The sequence below is a fragment of the Neomonachus schauinslandi genome, chromosome 10, assembly GCF_002201575.2.
Source record: "Neomonachus schauinslandi chromosome 10, ASM220157v2, whole genome shotgun sequence".
Classification (NCBI taxonomy): Eukaryota; Metazoa; Chordata; class Mammalia; order Carnivora; family Phocidae; genus Neomonachus; species Neomonachus schauinslandi.
In genome coordinates, this window is record NC_058412.1 from 110,780,612 (window position 1) to 110,802,925 (window position 22,314).

Genomic DNA, 22,314 nt, shown 5'->3' on the forward strand with positions numbered 1-22,314 from the left:
CCCGTAAATGACATGAATGGCTCACTGTGCCTAAATTGTTTATGCAAACAAGATGGTTTATGGCGAGCACCTGCTTTCCTTCGGGGAATCTGGAATCTGGTTATGTGCCAGGCAGAGGCTTCCCACACGATCAGTTCTGAGCAAAAAAAAAACCTGGGTACCGAGTCTCTAACAGGCTTCCCCAGCAGATTACATTCCACACGTGCTGTCACAACTCACTGCTGGGAGAACTGTGCACACCCTGTGTGACTCCTCTGGGAAAGGACACTGTAAGCTTGCGCCTGGTTTCCCTGGACCTCACCCCAAGCGTCTTTTCCCTTTGCTGATTTTGCTCTGTATTCCTTCACTGTGATCAATCATAGCCATGTGTACAACTGCAGGAGGAGTCCTGTGAGGCCTCCTAGTGAATCATCAAACCTAGAGGGAGTCTTAGGGACCTCCCAGCACACTCCCCACGTTGCTTCCCCATAAAGTTACATTAAGAGAAGCTGACAATCACTCCACCCCAAGTGGCAACGTCTAAAAAGAGCACCCAGTAGAACTCAACGTGTAAGTCAATGCCACGGCACACTCTCCTCCACCCATCTAGACAACACCAGCATTCCTGGAAAGACCAGGAGTTTAGAGCTCTAATGATGATGAGGTGATGCAGGTGGAGACATACACTCAAACAGCAAAAGCCCAAACACTCTGTACCTTCTTTAAAGCTACAGAGCACATTAACACCCACCACGTTAATCCGTATTGTGAGGAAAGCCTGCCTTATACTAAATACCCCTTGGGGGGGAGTGGGGAAGGAGAGAGGAAAGAGGCGCAAAATGAATGTCTGGATTTTTAAATACCAAGGACAAGTGACACCACACATGGCAGGTACCTCTCAAGCCGTCTGAGAACATCAACTCACCATCAGCCAGGCGTTCCCGCCAGCTCTGGGCCGCGTGAGTGAAAAACTCGTTATTCAGTGCACTGCTGCTGAGACGCAAGAGGCCATCTGTCCCCACCTAGAAGGATCAGGGTGAAAAGCACAATAAAGAAACTCAGAAAGAGAACCGAAGCCCACCCAGAGAGAGGCAAAGAGGTGGCTACCCATCTGCACCTGTCTGTCCACTTCAGGCAGGAGGAAGAGGAGCTGCTGCTGGAAGTGGGCTGGCAGGGCATGGAAGGTCCGAGAGTTTATCAGGGCCCGGAGGTTGGTGTTGACAAGAATGGACCCAGGCGTCTCAAAATCTATCTCTTCCCCTCTGTTGCGCTTCATCTGACCTGTGATTTTGAAGCAGCAAGAAGCAAGGTATAGATTTTCAGCTTTTCAAAGAAAAAGAGCAAATGCCAACTGGGACAAATTTTAGTGGCAGCACCCTAACTACCCAGAACTTATCTGCACACACATCCAGTTCACCCTAACCTACACATCACAATTATTCTGTCCAGGTTACCGCTGTTGCCATCAAACCCAAGAGAACACTTGGGCCTACATCCTCTCAGAGAAGACTCTCTACCATGCTGTGACAAAGGCTGAAGAGGACACTCTTCCCAAAGAAAAGCAGGGAGGGGGGCAGGTTGTGAGCTTCCCTCCAAAGCAGGAGAACAAGCTCCACAAAGCCAGCTGGAGAAACGATGGATGCTGTCTAAAAGCGAATCTAGTTAGTATACGACAGAAAACTGCAGAAGTCTTCCCTGAATGGGATGGAGAGCTATGATCTCCACGGAGAAAGGTACTAGGCTGTTTAAAGCCACTGAGATGTCAATCTCTCTCTCTCACAGAAACCTCCGCAAAAGTTACTTTTATTTGAAAAAATCACTAAGAATAGAGACCTATGAGACCTTAAGGTTAAGCACTGCTGATGAGCTGGAAAAGCAGCAAGACAGCAAACCCAATTCCCATTTGGGCAATGGTTTATTCTAATTTTCAGAAGCCAAGGCTAGTCTTCTTAATGGTTTCATGTGGCCTAGCTACAAATAACCAGCATGTGGGCTTTGAGAAATAAATCCTGAACTAGCAAACAGCATACTGGCCTTGCAAATAGCCCTACTGAGGGGTGGGAGGAACATGCTACTGAATTTGCTTGCAACCTCAAATTCAACACAGGCTTCCTTCCACTCAACGTTATGACTAGGCTAGAAAAAAGGGTGCCTGACCGAAACTTTGGATGTTAAGAACAAATGTGACAGGATGCTACTGAAGAAAGAAAATGGATGCTGGAATTCTTTTTTTTTTTTTTAAGATTTTTTAAAATTTATTTATTTGAGACAGAAAGAATGAGAGAGAGAGAGCACATGAGAGGGGGGAGGGTCAGAGGGAGAAGCAGACTCCCTGCCAAGCAGGGAGCCCGATGCGGGACTCGATCCCGGGACTCCAGGATCATGACCTGAGCTGAAGGCAGTCGCTTAACCACCTGAGCCACCCAGGCGCCCGGATGCTGGAATTCTTCACTGAGAATCTCAGAAGCAATTTTCACTCACCCAAACACTAAGCAGTATCAAGGCAGGCACGGGCCATGCCCTTACAGGGACATACAAGGAACAATGTGGCACCATCTCTGCCCACAAGTTCCCTCACAGTCTAGCAGAGAAGATCTACATGTGAAATAACCAAAATACAAGGTAAGAAACAAACAAACAAAAAAAAAGAGGGCCACCCGAGAAGTCAAAATAAACTGGTAAAGGAAGTGGGACAGAAGATTGTCCTCTTCTAAGGCCTGCAGGGGCCCCCCTTACAGGCAGAGAAATGAGTGCCGAGCCACTCACCTGTGGCCGGCTTCCGGAAGCCTCTCAGGAGCGGGGCAGGGTCCCGGGCGACCTCGGCCTGGCCACGAGTAGCAGCGCTGCCCAGGGCCAGAGAGCCGCTGCTGCTGCTGGACGGGCTGCTGCTCTCGCCATCGGCGTGGCGGCCCGAGAACCCTGAAGGCACAGCATTCCACTGGTCAAAAGCATCACCCGCCGCGCCCAGGGCTCTCAGACAAGCTCACTTCTCCCAGCTCTCCCTGAGACACTGCCCGCAACAGCGGGTGCTTCCATGGCCCAACCCTGGGCTGTCAGAGATCACCACCTCACGGTCTGGCTTGACATTACCCCGTAGGAACGCCAAATCGCCATCTTAGTTTGCACAGCACTGCACCTTTACTGAGCACCTGCACACTCCTTCACCGGACCCTCACGCTGCCCTGCGAGGCCAAGGGCGGGGTGCACGGCAGAGCCCAGCACCGGAACCTAGCTCAGGCCTCACCGCCACGGTGTGCTGCCCACCAGGAGGCCCTCCTGGCGCCACCTAGGTCAGACACTGCTGCCAGAGCGGGGCAGGCCCCAAGACCTGAGGAAGGAGCCTCACATCACAAGTTTGCACGTACCTGACGCCGATTCCACGTGGGCCCCGTTTACCTTCAGAGGAGTCAGGACAACTCGCGGCAGCATCACCCCAGTCTTTTTCTTTTGCTTGTTTGCCTAGATGCCCAAGGGGTTGCAAAAGGAACCCGAATCACCTGCAAGGCCACGAGAGTGGTCCCTCTCCACCATGTCTCCACCCACTGTTTGCTACAATGGAGTTCATATTCAACCAGCTCAGGTGGGTAACGGTAAGAGCAGGACGGACTCATGTTACTAAGCCAGGTGCTGGCCTCTGTGCCAAACACCACTCCAAGCAGAATGGAATGTACCGTCACCCTGTTTTACAAATCAGGAACTTGCCCAAGTTCCCAAAGCTAGCGAGCAGCAGGGCCATCATTCCAAGTGCTGATTCCCAAGCTCGCGTGCCCCCCACTCTGCACGGTGCTATCCGAGTTCCGTGTTGGTCGGAAGTAGGAGTGAAACTATCCATCTGTGGTAATGAAGAAAAACCAACCACTCTGCTCTCAGATCCACTGCCCACTTGTAACTGTACTAACAGGTGGAGACCACACTGATTTGCTCCACTCTCCCGACATGCTCACAGCTAGCTGCAGAGGCAGAGTCCTGTCTCGTACGTGGGCTTACCTACCCCCAGCCTAGCCACCAACTCTCCTCCCTACCTGTGAGGAAGCCCTGTAGCTGTCCCTGGGATTGGAAAGAGGCCGACTTTGAGATTCTGCAGAACAGGATGCATTCGAAGACGTTTCATCAAGGGAAACTGGCAGAGAGGGAAATAAAGGTTAGTCTCCAGCAGCTGCCTGTGGCTCTCGGCCCATCCTGTGACAGGTACTTACCGTCGTTTTCACCGCTCACAGTGCTGGCTTCGTTTGACCCACAGCTCTCCACGTCGGCTGTGTCCTCCGGCTCTTCTCCCTCCACTGCAACCGGACTGCGGGACCACTGCAGGGCGTCCTTCTGTGACAGCAAGGCACAACTCAGGTGAGCAAAACCCGACAGATCCTACAGGCACAGCAGTCCCTCCGAAACGCGCACTGCTTTAGGAGGAGAGATTCAGAATACTGGTAAGTTCCTATCCCTTTCTAACTAACCTCTTTCTCCTCAAGTTCTTTTCATACGTACATCACAAAAGTTAGATATAATTTCGCATTCAGTCCACTCAGTAAATGTTTATGGGGCACCTCCTATAAGCTACACCATGCTAGTTCCGGGGGGCGGGGGGCAGAGGGGCAGAAGAAGGGGGAATCGGGGCCCTACCCTCAAGGAGCTCAACTGAGTAAGAAAGAAAATCAAATTTATTACAATACAAAGCACAGCAAAAGAGGTACAGAGAGAGCCATGGCAGTCCGGAAGAGGGGGCAGCTGGCTCAGTGAGCTGGAGGAACGAGGGCATGGAGCTAAGGCCTGCAAGGAGATGTGCTGCTTAAGCTGAGTTTTAAAATAAGTTAGCTAGCGGGCGCCTGGGTGGCTCAGCTGGTTAAGCGACTGCCTTCGGCTCAGGTCATGATCCTGGAGTCCCGGGATCGAGTCCCGCATTGGGCTCCCTACGCTGACAGCGGGGGGTCTGCTTCTCCCTCTGACCCTCTTCCCTCTTGTGCTGCCTCTCATTCTCTCTCAAATAAATAAATAAAATCTTTAAAAAAAAAAAAAAAAAGAAGTTAGCTAGCAGGTGGATGGCTTGGCAGCAGCAGACAGGAGAGAGTTTTAGATAATGGGATGAGCATTCCAAATGCAAGGTAACTGCAGATTTCAGCAGGGGGACTAGGTGCATGAGGGTCAAGAGTGAACAGCCGGGCAGATGGTGAGACACTGTGCTGAGGGACTAAGATTCTGTCTGCGAGGCCCGGGAAAGTGCCAGCGACCTAAATAGGAAGATGGAGGAAAGCAGGCAAGAGCGCAGAAGAGCTGAGGAGAGCGCCACTCCAGATTTCATCTCCTAATGAAGGCTCCTTTTGATGGGCTCTGTGGCAGTCTGAGTTCAACTCCACTCATTCCCAGGCAAAACCAAGGGGCCACCTCCCACCTCGCAATCAGAAAGGACTCTGAATGAATATTGGGGGGTGGGGAGAGGAGCAGCAGAGGTAAGTCAGGGTAAGGATGTCTTCTTTAATAAAGTGTGTAAAGAAGAGTTCTTAAAGTCATGATTCTACCTCTTACAAACACACCAGGAATTTATAAAGGAAATCTACAAAATTCTAACATCAATTTCATGGGTCCCATGATCCACTATATTAAGTCTTCATCAATTTACTGTCATTAAGCCCAAATCATGCTGATTTAAATTAATAAAAAGAAAATGGCCTTTTAAATCTTTATCTCTTTTCCTACCACTGTAAATGTTCCTCAGAATCAAAAGCTAAAGAGTATTTTTAGTATTAACCTTGGAATTATGCTTAGTGGCTGCCGTGTGCACAGAATGATGCAAAAAACTCGTTCTTTGAGTCTCAGGAGCAAACTAAAATACAATACTCATTAATGAATAGACAAAGAACTCCAGTTCTGGCGAGGGTGGGGGCATCACGCCCACACTGTTGGTGAGAGTGAAAATGGTCTCAAAAGGTTCATGCAGAGTGGTGAGTACACTGTAAGTGAAAATCTAAAAACCTCTTAACCCAACACTTCCATTTCTAAGACTTACACAGGCCATGAAAAGCATTAATCCCTAAAAGGAGAAAGTTAATCAATGGAACTACATTAAAATTAAGATCCTCTGTTCTGCACGAGACACCATTAACGGAATAAAAAGGGCAAGCTACTGAAAGTTGGAGAAGGTATCTGCAACTCATATAACCGATAAAGATCTTGTATCTAAATTACATAAATCAGTAAGAAAAAGGAAACTCAGGAAAAGAATAGGCAAAAGACTATGAATTAAGCACTGCACCAAACAGGATATCAAAATGGCCGATATTCACACATAAACCTGTTTAACTTCACTAACAATAAGGGAAACACATTATAATGCAAATTAAGCCACAAGGAGAGATCACCACATCCGCAGGAATGGCTAAAATTAAAGTTTAACAATACCAAGTAGTGCTGAGGATGAGAAACAGGTACACTGAAAATGGATCCAACCAATTGAGAATAGTTTGGCATTATCTGGCACAGTATCCTACAACCCAGCAGTGTCAGTCCTACGTTTGGATTCCCTAGAGAAATATATGCACACATGCACACACACACACATACACATGCACGCACACACACCGTGAAGTACATCCAGTGTTCATGGCAGCGACATCTGTAAAACCTGCGCTACACACAACCGAAGTGCCCACCATCAGTAGAATCAAAATATGGTAGCATACAATAAAGAATGAACTACACAATATAGGTGAATCTGAAAAACAAAATGGTGAATGAAAGAAGCCAGACACAAAAGAATGCATACTATAATGACTCCATTTGTAAGAAGTTCAAAAACAGGCAAAACTAAACTACACTGCTGGAGATGCAAACACAGCTGGGACACAATAAAGATATGCAAGAAAAGAACTTCGAAACAGAATAGTAGCTACTTTTAAGGGGAAGGGAGCTGTGAGTGGAAAAGTGTACTCAGGGCTGCTGGCTGCCAGCCACGCTCCAAGACTTGATCTGAGTGGCAGGTACAAGGGTGTTTACTTTATGACATTTATTAAGCTGAACATTTATGTTGCATGTCTTTACATTTTTACAATAAAAAAGTTTTAAAACAAAAAATAATTCCAGAATTTCCAGCAAGGAACACTACTGTGGACAGTTATTTGAAGTAAAACTATAGAATATTTCATGAGAAATGATGACGCACCAAGTGAATTAAGCAGTTAAATTTACACGTTATGATTACATCATCTATTTAAAAAGAAAAATCGTGTGAGCATGTGTGCACAGACAAAAGACAAGAGCGACACGCCTCACGTGTGTTAGCCATCGCACCTCTAGGTGGCAGAGTTCTGAGGACTTTCTTTTTGATTTGGAGTATTTTCTACAATTAACGTGTATTGTTTTTTGTGATAAAAAAATGACATTTAAAAAATTATAATGCTAAATCTTTCTTTGACAGCTAAGTCACTAAAAGCGAATTTCCTTCCTCTAGGTCCCAAAGTCTAGGGGAACCTAGTGTTGATTACAAATCTCATTAAACAGAAATACTGCCCACTTGTTTGCAATTCAAACTACTACCCCAAATTTCCAAAGCCATGTATTTTCAGTAAAAAGCAAACAAAACGTTTAAGAAAATGAAAGCAAGGTTTGCAATTCTAATTCTGCCTTTTTAAAGATCCTTAATCTCTCCATGTAAACTTCAGACATCTGATATCATAAATTTCCAAACATTAACTGTAGACATCTGAAAAAACATTATAGGCATCAGATAATATGCTCTCAGACTCAAGACTTTAATTTTTTTGCAAGGATATTTTCTATCAAGAAACGTTTTTTTAGCTCTCTTCCTCGGCGCTGCCTGCGGAGGTGGCAGCCATCTGTTACTGGGCATCATGGCTATCCTCAGACCTCTGGTGAAGCCCAAGATCATTAAAAAGAGGACCAACAAGTTCATCCGGCACCAGTCAGACTGATAGGTCAAAATTAAGCACAACTGGCGGAAACCCAGAGGCACTGACAATAGGGTGCGCAGGAGATTCAAGGGCCAGATCTTGATGGCCGACATTGGTTACGGGAGCAACAAGGAAACAAAGCACATGTTGCCCAGTGGCTTCCGGAAGTTCCTAGTCCACAACGTCAAGGAGCTTGAAGTGCTGCTGATGTGCAACAAATCTTACTATGCAGAGATTGCTCACAGTATCTCCTCCAAGAACCGCAAAGCTATTGTGGAAAGAGCACCCCAGCTGGCAATCAGAGTCACCAATCCCAACGCCAGGCTGTGCAGTGAAGAAAATGAATAGACAGCTTGTTGTACACGTCATATTTGTGTTATAAAACCATAAAACAACAACAAAAAGAAACTTAAAAAAAAAAATTAGGGCGCCTGGGTGGCTCAGTCGTTAAGTGTCTGCCTTCGGCTCAGGTCATGATCCCAGGGTCCTGGGATCGAGTCCCACATCGGGCTCCCTGCTCGGCAAGAAGCCTGCTTCTCCCTCTCCCATTCCCCCTGCTTGTGTTACTGCTCTCGCTATCTCTCTCTCTGTCAAATAAATAAATAAAATCTTTAAAAAAAAAATTAACAGGTAATGAGTGATCCTTTGCTGAAACCTGATTTAAAATGTTATGAAAGACAATACTGGGGTATTTAAATGTGACTGCATAGTAGATACAGAAAGGTTGCAATAATGTTAAATTTCCTGAGTGTGATAATTACATTACACTTATATATGGGAATGCCCTTGGATCAATGTATAACCCTTGTGTCCTTTTTCTTACTTTTTAAAATGAAGTACAACTTACATAGAGTAATATGCACAGTCTTAAGTATACTATCTGATGAGTTTGACAAATGCTTATCAAGATATAGAACATGTCCAACATCCCTAAAAGGTCCTCTGTGCCCCTTCCTAGTCAACCCCGACTCTACAATGCCCTCCCACCCCACTGAGACGATTGTTCTTATTTCTATCACGAAAAATCACTTTTGCCTATTCATGGCCTTTATGGAAATGGAATCATACAGTCTATACTCTTTTGTGTCAGTCTAATGTTGATGAAATTCATCCCTGTTGCTGCAGGCATCAGTAGTTCATTATCCATTATTAAGTATTCATATAGACAACCATGTGTTTACCTATTCTCCTGTTGAAGGACATCTGTATTATTTCCAGATTTGGGCTATTATGAATACAAAGCTACTATGAACATCCTTGCAGACACCTTTTTCTGGTTTTCATCTCTCGTGTGTAAATATTTAGCAACAGAATTGCTGGGTTTGGGATGAATGAATGCTTAATTAAAACAAACAAGAAAACAACTTCCAGACATTTCCAAAGATTTCCACTCCCAGCAGCACTGTATGGAGTTCCAGATGCTTCAAATCCTCATCAGATGGTGTTGTCAATCTTACTTTAGCCATGCTAGCAGATGCAGTGGTACCTCATGGGGGTTTTATTTTTCATTTTTCTGATGACTAAAGATATTGAGCACTTTTTTATATGCTTACTGGCCATTCTCTTCCTTTTTGAAGTGTCTGTTCAAGTCTTTTACACATCTTTAAATTGAGTCATTTGTCTTTTTATTATAGTTGCAGGAGTTCTTTGTTCTGGATCCTTTTAAATACTGATCATGGGCATGTGTTACTTTTACAAACAGATACATTTTAAACACTTTCTTTGGAAATAATTTTGTATTTACAGAAAAGCTGGAAGAGTAAAAGCAGCACAAAGAATACGTGCCTATACTTTTTACCCAAATTCACCTCCTAACACAAGTAAGTGTTCTTAAAATACATGAAGTATATTAGTTTGGCAAGGCAACTGTAGCTAATGATGAAAATACTACTACTAATAAATAAATAAACCTGAATATTTTCCCCTAAGTCAGATATTTTTTTAAAGATTTTATTTTTAAGTTATCTCTACACCCAACATGGGTCTCAAATTTACAATCCCGAGATCAAAAGTCGCATGCTCTACTGACTGAGCCAGCTAGGCATCCCAAGTCAGATTTATTTTTTTAAAAGAGCATTTTTTAAAAGATTTTATTTATTTGACAGAGAGAGCACAAGCAGGGGAGCAGCAGGCAGAAGGAGAGGCGTGGGGCTCGATACCAGGACCCCGGGATCATGACCTGAGCCTAAGGCAGACGCTTAACTGAGCCACCCAGGTGCCCCCCAAGTCAGATATTTAAAAATAAATAAATAAATAAAAGGCACTGTGAATATAACAAGCCCCAAACATGAATAAAATAGAACACTAAAATTTCAACTGATGAAATTTCACCTGCCCAAGATTAGGTTCTGAACTGGAAAAACAGATAAACAAATCCCAGGTATGCCTTCTCTTTCTTTGTAGATCTAATAAACACTTCCTGAGCAAGAAATGGCTATGGCTTCTTAGGGAAGGCTGATCTAGGGGTGTTGAATATAAATTATTAAAAACTAACAGCATGCTGACCACTCAACAGTATGCTAGAATTCCTAACAATACTTATTCTTAAAAAAGAGATTAAAAGAGAAAAGAGTGTTCTAATTTCCAGACAGTGTAATTATCTACACTGAAGAGCCAAGAGATTCAGACCTAGTAAGAAATTCAGCGAGGCTGTGAGATTCAAGAGTACATTAAAAACTCAGCAATAACATCACCAATTAGAAAATGTAATTTATAAGGAGAATATAAGATACTTAAAAACAAGTTTCACAAAAGAAATACAATCTTATGAAGAAAATAAAACTTTACAGAGAAAGGTTTAAAACTTAAACAGAGAGCCACACCATCTTCTATATTAAGAAAAACTCAACATTGTAAAGATGCCATTCTCCCCAAAATGATTTGTAAATTCAGTAAAATTTCAATGAAACATAATTTTTTTTAATACAACTTGACTCTGCTAAGGGCCACAAGAGCCAAAACACTCTTGAAAACAGAGTAAGAAAAGGGAGGACCTGCTTTTTTAGAAAGCTCTAGTAATTGAGCAAATAGAGAACAGGACAAAAGAAGAACAGAAATCAATCACTACAGGATATGGGGTTTCTTTTGGGAGTGACAAAAACGTTCTGGGATCAGACAATGGTGATGCCTGCATGACTTTATGAATACACTAACAGCCACTGAACTGTACACTTTCTGTGAGTTCTATCCCAATAAAGCTGGGTTAAAAATGTCTTACTGAATTTAACTGACAGTTCTGAAAACATGAGGAATTTAACCAGAATCTGTAAAAATCACATAAAAACTATTAATGTGCACAGAAAGTTTATAGCTTCAAAGGTAAACTTCAGCTTTGGACAATGGAAGCAAAATGGTCCGTTAGTGATGTTTTAATTTTGTTATATGAATCCTAGAGAGGAATTAAAACTAGCAAAGCAACCTCTGTGTATGCTTGAGAAAAGACTTCATCATTTTTAAAAATACTTAATGTAAAAAAAGGTTCTATTGAATTTGAACTCCACTTGCATTATCACAAGCAGTTTCAATATTATAGCTGTCAAAGAAAGAAAAGAGCTGTTATTTTAAAAATGAACACACTCCTGGAATACAGTTTAAAGAGAAAAAAAATTGAGTTCTTAAAGACAAAAACGCAGCTTCCCTCCATCAGAAATAAATTCTCATCTATGATTTGCCACCCATCGCTGCAAAGCTTCTAGTTGATGGTGGCATGACCACAGGGGTCTATGACCCCTCCCCTGAAACCCTTGGATCTAGATGTGCTTTAGAACAGGATTTCTTGGGGCGCCTGGGTGCTCAGTCAGTTAAGCGTCTGCCTTCAGCTCAGGTCATGATCCCGGAATCCCGGGATCGAGTCCCACATCGGGCTCCCTGCTCAGCGGGGAGTCTGCTTCTCCCTCTGACCCTTCCCCCTCTCATGCTCTCTCTCATTCTCTCTCAAATAAATAAATAAAAATCTTTAAAAAAAAAAAAAACAGAATTCAGGATCTCTTGAATTTGGGGGTGGTAACAGTGCATATAGTTTTAATATATCATGTATTAAACACACATTAATATTTTTTGAAATAACACGTATGCATATACCAACTAAAATAAATAGCCTTGTCAATTTGGATCAGAGCTTTGCCACCAAATGAGTTTAGACAGGACAGGTTTTACTGCCAAATGAGTTAGGAAAAAAATTTTTCACTTCTCAAAATATTTTAGATTTTAGGGGTGCCTGGGTGGCTCAGTCTGGGCCTCTGACTCTTGGTTTCAGCTCAGGCCATGATCTCAGGGTTATGGGATGGAGCCCCAAGTTAGGCTCTGTGCTTAGAAGGGGGTCTGCTGCTTTCTCCCTCCCTCTCCAGGTCCTCCCCCAGCACACGTGAGCGCTCTCTCAAATAAATAAATAGATCTTTAAAAAATGTATTTTAGATTCCAGAATTGTTAATGAGATTATGGACTGTAGAGAAAGCATGTCTCTCAGTAAAATTTTCAAAAAGATCTGGAAGTTTTATAATGCTACTTTTCTCATCACAGGTATAAACTAAAATGTAAAAAAATATTAATGACCTAGGAAATGAACAGAGGGTTGCTGGGGGGGGGCGGGTAACTGGGTGATGGACATTAAGGAGGGAACGTGATGTAATGAGCACTGGGTGTTCTATAAGACTGATGAATCATTGAACTATACCTCTGAAACTAACAATACACTATATGTTAATTACTTAAATTTAAATTAAAAAACCCCAAAAAATAACTTAAAAAAAAAAACAGCAAAAATACATAAAGGATAAAACACAATAAAAACCCACCTTAATAAATACATTACCAATCCCATCAATCCTCCTGGTTGCCCCTTTTGATTCTGTCCTCCTTCCTCCCCAGGTAACCAGTTTTCTGAGTTTTGTGTTTGAGTCTTATTTTTCATAACAGTTCAACTATATATGTATATATCAAATTTTTCATGCTTTTGAATTAGCTTTGTATCAACAGCATACTGTAGGTACTCTTCTAAGACTTGCTGTTCATACAATTCTACGTTCCTGGCCGCCCAACATATTGATACACAGCACTTAGTCTTTTCATTGCTATTATTCATTCTATAGATACACCACAATTTATTTACCAATTCTTTTGTCTGATGGATATTATGTTGCTTACACTATGTTGCTTATTATGTCTTGCTATTACAAACAATGGGATTATGAACTTCCTTGTACATGCAAGAATTTCTCTAGGACATATACCTACTGAATTACTGAATGTGAGGGGAGGCATACCTTCAACTGTATAGGATAAACCAAATTGTGGTCAAAAATGATGATTGCAGAGGCACCTGGGTGGCTCAGGGAGTTAAGCACCGACTCTTGGTTTCGGCTCGGTCATGATCTCAGGGTTATGGGATGGAGCCTCGCATTGGGCTCTGCGCTCAGGACGGAGTCTGCCTGTGATTCCTTCCCCCTCTCTCCCCACCCTCTCTGTTCTTCCCTCCGCCCCTGGCTCATGCTCTAATAAATAAATAAAACCTTTAAAAAAAAAAATTAATGAAATGTTTTCTTCAAGCCTCAAAGAAAGCCTCCAAATCACCTCCATTTACCCATTAAAACGTTAAGGAAGTAGTCCACTAGAAAAACTCTCACGCATTTGCACATGGAGACTACAAAAGTAAAAGGAGATAACTGCAGTGGTATTTGTAATAGTAAAAAAACTAAATATCCATAATAATGGACTGGATAAATAACATCAGGTATATTGGTATGATACACTATTAAACAGTAGCTGAAAGAAATAAAAATACACCTATATAAAACAAACAGACCACTCGTTTTTAATGGATCCACATGAATAGGAAGGATACACATTAATGAGTGTTTGCTACTGGGAAAGAACAAGGGTCATAGGCCTGGGTGGCAGGTGAAGGGATAGGGGTAGGGTAGGGTCTGGTGTGGAGGTGTGGAAGTCAAAGTCATTTCCCACTTTCTTTGCACAAAGGCCTGAGCTTCCATTTAAACATGGCGAAAGGGACACAATTCTTTGCATCCTCCTGAAGCCTCTTTAGAATGACTCTAAGAGAATAATAAAGATATAAATGGACAAAGGGAAAGGGGGAGGAAAAGGCAGATGAGAGATGTCAACAGATGGAAGATGGATAGCAGGAAGACAGGCAGTAACTGACTCAGCAGGGAAAAGAAAGCTGAAGTCTGAGGCTACAGAGGGAAAAGCCAAAAAGCTGGCCAGTTAGTACTGTGAAACCCCCAAGAGGCCAGTGATTAAAGGTCCAGGAACCACTGGACACAGAGGCGAGGCATGGGAATGAAAACAGGAGAACTTGTTGGAAGTCCGAGCCAAAGTTGGACCCCTTAGGTCTCCTCTCTGTCCCCCAACAATCAGGCAATATCCATCTCTAGCCTCAGAAGAAAATAGGAGATTTAATTCTGGCTGGACTGAACCAGAGAGGGTCCAGAATAGAAGACACCAGCTCAAGGAATGGGGGAGGAAGTGAGATGCTTCACTCTAAGCAGGAGCAGTAAGTCAAAGATGACATATAAAACAGTGACGCCATCAGCTCCCTTCTCCAATTCGGCTCCCAAAGCTCTCCTCATGGTGGTAGCCCTGCAACCCCAGCCCTAGACTGCTCTCAGCTAGCTGGCAAGAAAGGAAAGGATTTATCTTCCCAGAAAAAGTGACCAGCCTAAGAGAAAACACCTTCTGGTGGAGAACTGGGGATTTAAAACAAAACAAAACAAAAAAAGCATCTGGGTCCCCACTCTCTATCACATCCAACAATAGTGCCCACAAGCACAGAATCTGCCAGTTCTCTCATCGTGAATGACTATCAAGGGCCACCAGATATTTGAGCACAACTGTCAGATCAAACAGCAACCAAAAACAAAAGGACATGAAAGGAAACGGTGATAATGAAGATTTCACAGTAAATGTTCTCAAAGAGATAGTCCCAAAACAAAAAGTACAGAAGGCTATTTAAAAAAAAAATAAAGGAACATCAGTGAATGTGAGCAATCTGCTAGAAACACAAAATGATACAAAACTCCCAGAAACAACAACAAATAGGTTATATCCAAAAGAACTGACTCAGAAGAAAAAGAAAATAGGTTTGCATCAAGAAAGTCTCACAACAAACGTAAATTCTAAGAGAAAACAGAAAAGACAGAAATACAAGATGTTTTCCCAAAACGAAAAGACCCGAGTTTCCAGATTTAATAAGGCAAAATGTCCTGCAAAATGAAAAAAGACGCATTCCACAGCACTGCACCATGAAATTTCAGAAAAAGAGATCCTAAAATCTTCCATTCAGAAAGAACACATCACAAAGGAATGAGAATGACATCATGCTTCTCAAGAACAGTTTTGGAGAATGTAATGTTTTTTGGTTTTTGTTTTTTTAAGATTTATTTGTTTGACAGAGAGTACGTGCCAGTGGGGGTGGGGAGGGGCAGAGGGAGGGAGAGAGAGTCTCAAGCAGACTCCTTGCTGAGCACAGAGCCCGACGTGGGGCTTGATCTCATGACCCTCTGAGATCACGACCTGAGCCAAAACCAAGAGTTGGACGTTTAACTGACTATACCACCCTGGCGCCCAGAACGTAGTATTTTCTAAAATTCTTTTTTTTTTTTTTTAAGTTTTATTTAAGTAATCTCTACACCCAACATGGTGCTCAAGCCCATGTCCCCGAGACTGTGTTGCATACTCTTCTGATTGAGCCAGCCAGGTGCCCCTCTTCTAAAATTCTTAAGTCAAACCAATAATCCAGTATGGAACACAGGATAAAGATATGTAAGGTTTCAAATAATTTACCTCCTACGCACTTGTTCTCAGGAAGTAACTGGAGAACCTGTTCCACAAATAACAACAGTAAACAACAAGCCAAACTAAACTAAAACAAAAATTATATACACACAAGACCTAGGAGAGAAACTATATCACAGAAGACAGGTGAAAAGAATTCCCAAGGTGGTGATGAAGGGAAAGCCCAGGAAAACAGATGTATGTCAAACAGGGTAACCAACTCACCCTAATTTGCCTGGGACTTTCCCAGTTTTAGCACTAAAAGTTCTGTGTCCCAGGAAATTTCTCAGGACAGTTGGCCCCCCTACAAACATACCAGGAACAGGAGAAAGGACAGCTCCCAGACTGACCTTCAGAAGGAAGACTGAAACTGATGTGTCGGACCATATCAAGAATTTTATCACTATTAACAGCATTAGATTCATCTTTTCTGTTTGTAATCCATTTTGGTTTTTCCTCATCGTCTTTGTTATTTCACTTAATTTTTAAGTGTGTGAAACAAAGCATGGTTATAAAAGCCCAAACTATACAGAAGGTTATGCTCAAAGAACTGACACTGCCCTTATCCCTTTCCTTCCCACCTTACCCCCAACTGCACGCTGTTCCTACCCATCCCCTGTTGGGTGACCAATCTGATTAGTTTCTGGTTTCTTCTTGGGGTTCTTTCTGCATGAATGATGATATACACATCTATTTTATTTCCCTTTTATCCTCAGACAAACAAATTGCATGCCATACACAGTATTTTGCACTTGCTTTTTTCACTTAACCATATATCCTGCAAATCACTCAATCATTTCATAGACAGTCTTCATTCTCTTCTCAGCTGCATAAAATTCCATGATGCAGATGTACCAAAGTTTATTCACACACCCATTCCCCCATGTACTGATATTTAGGTGGCTTTTAACATTTCACAAATAAAAATACTACTGTCTTGAATAACCTCATGAATCTGTACTTTTGTATGGTTAAAGGTGCATCTTCAGGGTAAATTCCTGAAGTAGAAATGCTGAGTCAAAGGTTAAATGCAAATGTAATTCTGTTAACAATGCCAAATCCCCCTCAAAAAAGGTTGCATGGATTTGTATTCCTAACAGCAATGTATGAGAGTTCCTATTTTCCCAGAGCCTTGAGAAGAGAAAGCACTGTGATATCAGCAGAAAATTTTAAAGTATTTCAAATGACTAACATAACCACACTGAAGGAGGGAAGGTGTGGAACTAGCCCGAAGTAACTTTTGAACCCGCTATTTTAACTATGTAAACTTGCGCTCAAGAACTAAACTATAAACAGTGAGCTCTCCTTTTAATAGATTTGTTTTCCACAGTGGAAGGGGGCTGGCAATTCTGAAACCATTAAATGTTTATTCTGAATTGAGCAAATGATCAGATACAAAGTAGATAATGCAAGCAAGGATTTTCACTGTTGGAGCAGCAAGTTATAAATATGGAAAAGGGTAAAGCTAGAATGAACCCTACAGTAAGAGTCTGGAATTGAAGGTATCACTATGAACCAACATATGTAAAGACAGACAAATACAGAAACAGACATAGATGTATACATGTACACTATTCTGAACTAAGAGTATCCTGAGTCCCCTGGAAAAATGGCTGATTCCAAAGCTGGGGCTGGAAAATGTAAGCTAAACCCAGACATCTTGCTGGACCAGAAAGCAAAAAAGGACAAAAATGTTCGGAATGAGGGGGACCTGTCAGGACACGAAAGCCATGGTGAAGGGAGTCCTGCTGGCCACCTTTGCACAATTCGTGTGTTAAAGCTAATGACGGCAACAGGTAACTCAATAGTAAAATAAGAATCCAAAAATCCATAATGGGGCGCCTGGGTGGCTCAGTCGGTTAAGCGACTGCCTTCGGCTCAGGTCATGATCCTGGAGTCCCTGGATCGAGTCCCGCATCGGGCTCCCTGCTCGGCAGGGAGTCTGCTTCTCCCTCTGACCCTCCCCCCTCTCATGTGCTCTCTCTCTCATTCTCTGTCAAATTAAAAAAAAAAAAAAAAAATCTTAAAAAAAAAAAAAAGAATCCATAATGAATAAACAAATGAGAAAAGAGGGCTCTTCCTTACTGCAGAATGCCAATTAATAAATGTCAAATGAATTTTAAAAATCGTCACTTGACAAGCGTCAGAATAGAGATTGTTTCAGGCTGGACTCATTCATCAGGGGATGCTAAAACTAGTGGATGAAAGTTTGATGAGACTAATTATATAAACTCAAAGTATCTCCTCACAAGATACTTCTTATTTACAGTGCAGAAAATGGCAGACACCACCTCAACCAAGTGACTGAAGTTATTATGAGAAATCAGACAGGGGTGCCTGGGTGGCTCAGTCCTTAAGCATCTGCCTTCGGCTCAGGTTGTGATCCCAGGGTCCTGGGATCGAGCCCCGCATCGGGCTCCCTGCTCCGCGGGGGCCCTGCTTCTCCCTCTCCCACTCCGCCTGCTTGTGTTCCCTCTCTCGCTGTGTCTCTCTCTGTCAAATAAATAAATAAAATCTTAAAAAAAAAAAAAAAGGCATATGCCACTTAGTAAACTCATGAAAGCCCACTGTCAACGAGAGGGTTTGTCAATGAGGCAGATCTGATTGAGTTGATGGGCAGCCACTCAATGAAACAGACACACCCGCACAGTTGGAAACAGAGGATGAAGATACAACTGATGTGTTCCAGCAGCAGACAGGTGTCTACTAAGAAGGGAACCTGTTATTTTACTCTAAAACTCTGTTCCTCCAGACCAAGACATTCTCAATGAGAAAACCGCAATTTTGTTCCACCACATCCTGACTACTATAGTATCGTTTTCTCGATTCTTTCATTTTCCCCTTCCCCATTCCTTATTGTACATAAAGTAACCATGTACATGCACAAGCATATTGTGTGTGTGTTTTTTTTTTTAACTAAATGGCTAATGGTTTATTTATTTATTTATTTTTTAAGATTTTATTTATTTGACAGAGAGAGAGACAGCAAGAGCAGGAACACAAGCAGGGGGAGTGGGAGAGGGAGAAGCAGGCCTCCCGCCGAGCAGGGAGCCCGATGTGGGACTCGATCCCGGGACCCCAGGATCATGACCTGAGCCGAAGGCAGACGCTTAACGACTGAGCCACCCAGGCGCCCGGCTAATGGTTTATTTTGATCAACATAAAGTACAGATGGGGTGGGGAACTGCTTCTGTGAGAATACCCCCTTCTCCATTAGTAGCATGCTCATTCGGCTCTTATCTTTGTATTCCAGTAAGTTATTTTGCTCTGTTAAAACAAACAAAAAAGAACATAAAAATCCTTGCACTCCTTGTTCGATTGTAGAATTTTAAGTGTTCTTCATTTATCACTGTAAAACCAAGGACATTTTGTACGTAGCTGTTACTTATACGGCAATCTGTGTTTAAGCAGGGATAAATTACTCTATAAGAAATGAATCTTAGTTTTCCCTTCAAGTCAAGCATCTTGTTGTTTAAATAAAACTTCTTGTTTAAAAAAAAAGAAAGTAAATAGCCTGTACTCAAAAAATACTAATATTACAAAAGACAAAATTTGTGGGAACTTTTCCAGATTAAAGAAAATGAAGAGACTTGACCAAAAAAATGCACTATGTGATCCACGACTGAAGGTACCCTCAAAGAGAATTTTGTAATTAGCATTAGTAAAACAACAGGCAAAATTTGAATTAAGTATGCAGATTAGCCAGCAAGCAGTACTATATCAATGTTAATTCTCTCATTCAGATAATTGCATTGTGGTCATGAAAGAGAATTTCCTTGTTTTTAGTAAGTACTTAGAGAGAAAGGGACATTATGTCTGCAACTTAATCTGGTACAGGACAAAAACACGGGGCTCGACCCCAGGACCCTGAGATCATGACCTGAGCCAAAATCAAGAGCTGGACACTCAACCTGAGCCACCCAGGCGCCCCTGATGATGAGTGATGAGTGATGTTAAGCATCTTTTCATGTATCTGTGTGCCATCTGTATGTCTCCTTTGGAAAAGAAAATCTATTCAGGTTCTCTGCCCATTTTTTAATTGGATTTTTTTTTTTTTTTTTTTGGTGTTGAGTTGTATAAGTTCTTCATATATTTTGGATATTAACCCCTTATTGGCTATCATTTGCAAATATCTTCTCCCATTCAATGGGATGCCTTTTTGTTTTATTTCCTTCACTGTGCAAAAGCTTTTTACTTTGATATAATACCAATAGTTTACTTTTGCTTTTGTTTCCCTTGCCATAGACATTTTTAGGATGTTTATGGTTTCAGGTCTCATATTTAGATCTTTAAACTATTTTGAGTTTATTTTTATGTATGGTGTCAAAAAGTGCTCCAGTTTCACTCTTTTGCCTGTAGCTGTCCAGTTTTCCCACCACCATTTGTTGAAGAGACTGTCTTTCTCCCATTGTATATTCTTGCCTCCTTTGTTGTAGATTAATTGACCATATAACCGTGGGTTTATTTCTGGTCTCTCTATTCTGTTCCACTGATCTATGTATCTGTTTTTGTGCCAGGACCACAGTGATTTGATTACTACAGCTCTGTAATATAGATCTTGAAATCTGGAATTGTGATACCTCCAGTTTTGCTTTTCTTTCTCAAGACTGCTCTGGCTATTCAGGATCTTTTGTGGTTCCATACAAATTTTAGTATTATTTGTTCTAGTTTTATGAAAAATGCTATTGGTAGTTTGATAGGGATTGCACTGAATCTGTACACTGCTTTGAGGAACACGGACATTTTAACAATATTTAAGAAATTTCATTTTAACAATATTAATTCTTCCACTGTAGCAAATATCAAGTACACACTGAAGTATTAACACTCAGGAATAAAGGTATAATGGGGCTCCAAATGGGGCTCTAAAGTATTAATACTCAGGAAGAAAGGTATATTTCTAAATACAGAAAAAAGCAGTTCTTTGTTCTGTACTTAAAAACTTTTCTGAAAGCTTATCAATGTTACAAAATAAAAATAAATTCTTTTTTAAGTGGGCAAAACAATAAACATTCAAATAGGAAGAGGATAAAAATGGCCAATAAACATGCAAAAATGTATTCATCATTTATCATCAAAAAATGTAAATGAGACATGAAGAAAAACATATGATCATTTCTATTAACACAGAAAAATTGAGAAAATTTTGACACATTCATGATAAAAACTTTCAACAAACTAGGAACAGAAGGGAACTTGCTCAACTTGATAAACAGCAAAATATGTACAAAATATCCATAGCTAACACCATACTAATGGTGAAAAACTGAATGCCCTCCCTTGAAGACTGGGAAGAAGGCAAGGATATCCACTCTCACCACTCCTATTCAACATACAGCCTGAAATGTTAGCCAGTGTAATCAGTCAAGAGAACAAAAGAAAAGGTACACAAATCAGAAAGAATATATAAAACTGGCCCTTTTCACAGATGACATGATGGTCTATATAGAAAATCCCAAGGAATTTAGAAGAAAAACTCCTAGAATTAGTGATTAAGTTTATCAAATTCAAGAGGATATAGGTCAACACACAAAAATCAATTCTGTCTATATGCAAGCAATCCACAATTAGAAACCAAAATTAAAAGCACAATACCATTTATAATAGCTTCCCAAAAAATTAAATACTGAGATATACATCTAATAAGACATGCAAAATCTATACACTAAAACTACAAAATGCTCATGAAAATATCAAAGATGATCTAAATAAACAAAAAGACATACTAGATCCATAGACTGGAAGTCTCATCATAGTCAAGATGTCAACTCTCCCCAAACTGATCTGCTGGTTGAATGTATTTACTATGAAAATCTCAGCAAAAAACAAACTTGTAGATATAGTTAAGATGATTCTACATGGAAAGGCAAAATAATTAGAACAACTAAAACAATTCTGAAAAATAATAAAGTTGAAGGAATCACATCACCTGATTTTACATCCTATCATACAGCAATACAACACTGTAATCAAAATAACATGGTAGCAACAAAGGACAGACATATAGGTAAATGGAAGAGTCCAAAAGTAAAACCTTTTACAAAATATGGCCAACTGATTTTTGACAGAGCTTTAAAAGCAATTTAATAGAGAAAGGATAGTCTTCACAAATAAATGGTAATTTAACAAGTGGTCATCCAATAGGCAAAAAAATGAACCTTGATGTAACTCTGCACCTAATTCAAAAATTAACTCAAAAGGAATAACAGACCTAAATGTAAAATATAAAACTTTCAGGGGCACCCGAATGGCTCAGTAAGTGGAGTGTGCAACTCTTGATTCCACTGGGGTTGTGAGTTCAAGCTCCATGCTGGATGTGCAATTACTTAAAAATTAAATCTTTAGAAAAATAAAACTTCTAGAATGTAAGAGAAAATTTTTATCTAGAGTTAGAAAGAGTTCTTATACATGACAAACACAAACACAAAAAATCGATGAAATAAAAAAAATTTTTTTTAAGATTTTTTTTTTTAAGATTTTATTTATTTATTTGACAGAGAGAGACATAACGAGAGAGGGAACACAAGCAGGGGGAGAGGGAGAGGAAGAAGCAGGCTTCCCACCGAGTAGGGAGCCTGATGCGTGGCTCAATCCCAGGACCCTGGGATCATGACGTGAGCCGAAGGCAGACGCTTAACGACTAAGCCAC

General features: G+C 41.3%; 1 protein-coding gene and 1 pseudogene across 1 annotated transcript in view; one reads left to right on the top strand and one right to left on the bottom strand.

The window, feature by feature from the left end:
* The window catches only part of ASXL1 (ASXL transcriptional regulator 1), a 74,619-nt gene that overhangs the window by 4,946 nt on the left and 47,359 nt on the right, over positions 1–22,314 (bottom strand). The window contains 6 exon segments of the mRNA XM_044919033.1: positions 905–1,001; positions 1,097–1,260; positions 2,746–2,898; positions 3,345–3,438; positions 4,002–4,099; positions 4,176–4,296. Coding sequence (XP_044774968.1) covers positions 905–1,001; positions 1,097–1,260; positions 2,746–2,898; positions 3,345–3,438; positions 4,002–4,099; positions 4,176–4,296 — 727 coding nt within the window.
* On the top strand, positions 7,818–8,225 carry LOC110579459 (annotated as a pseudogene).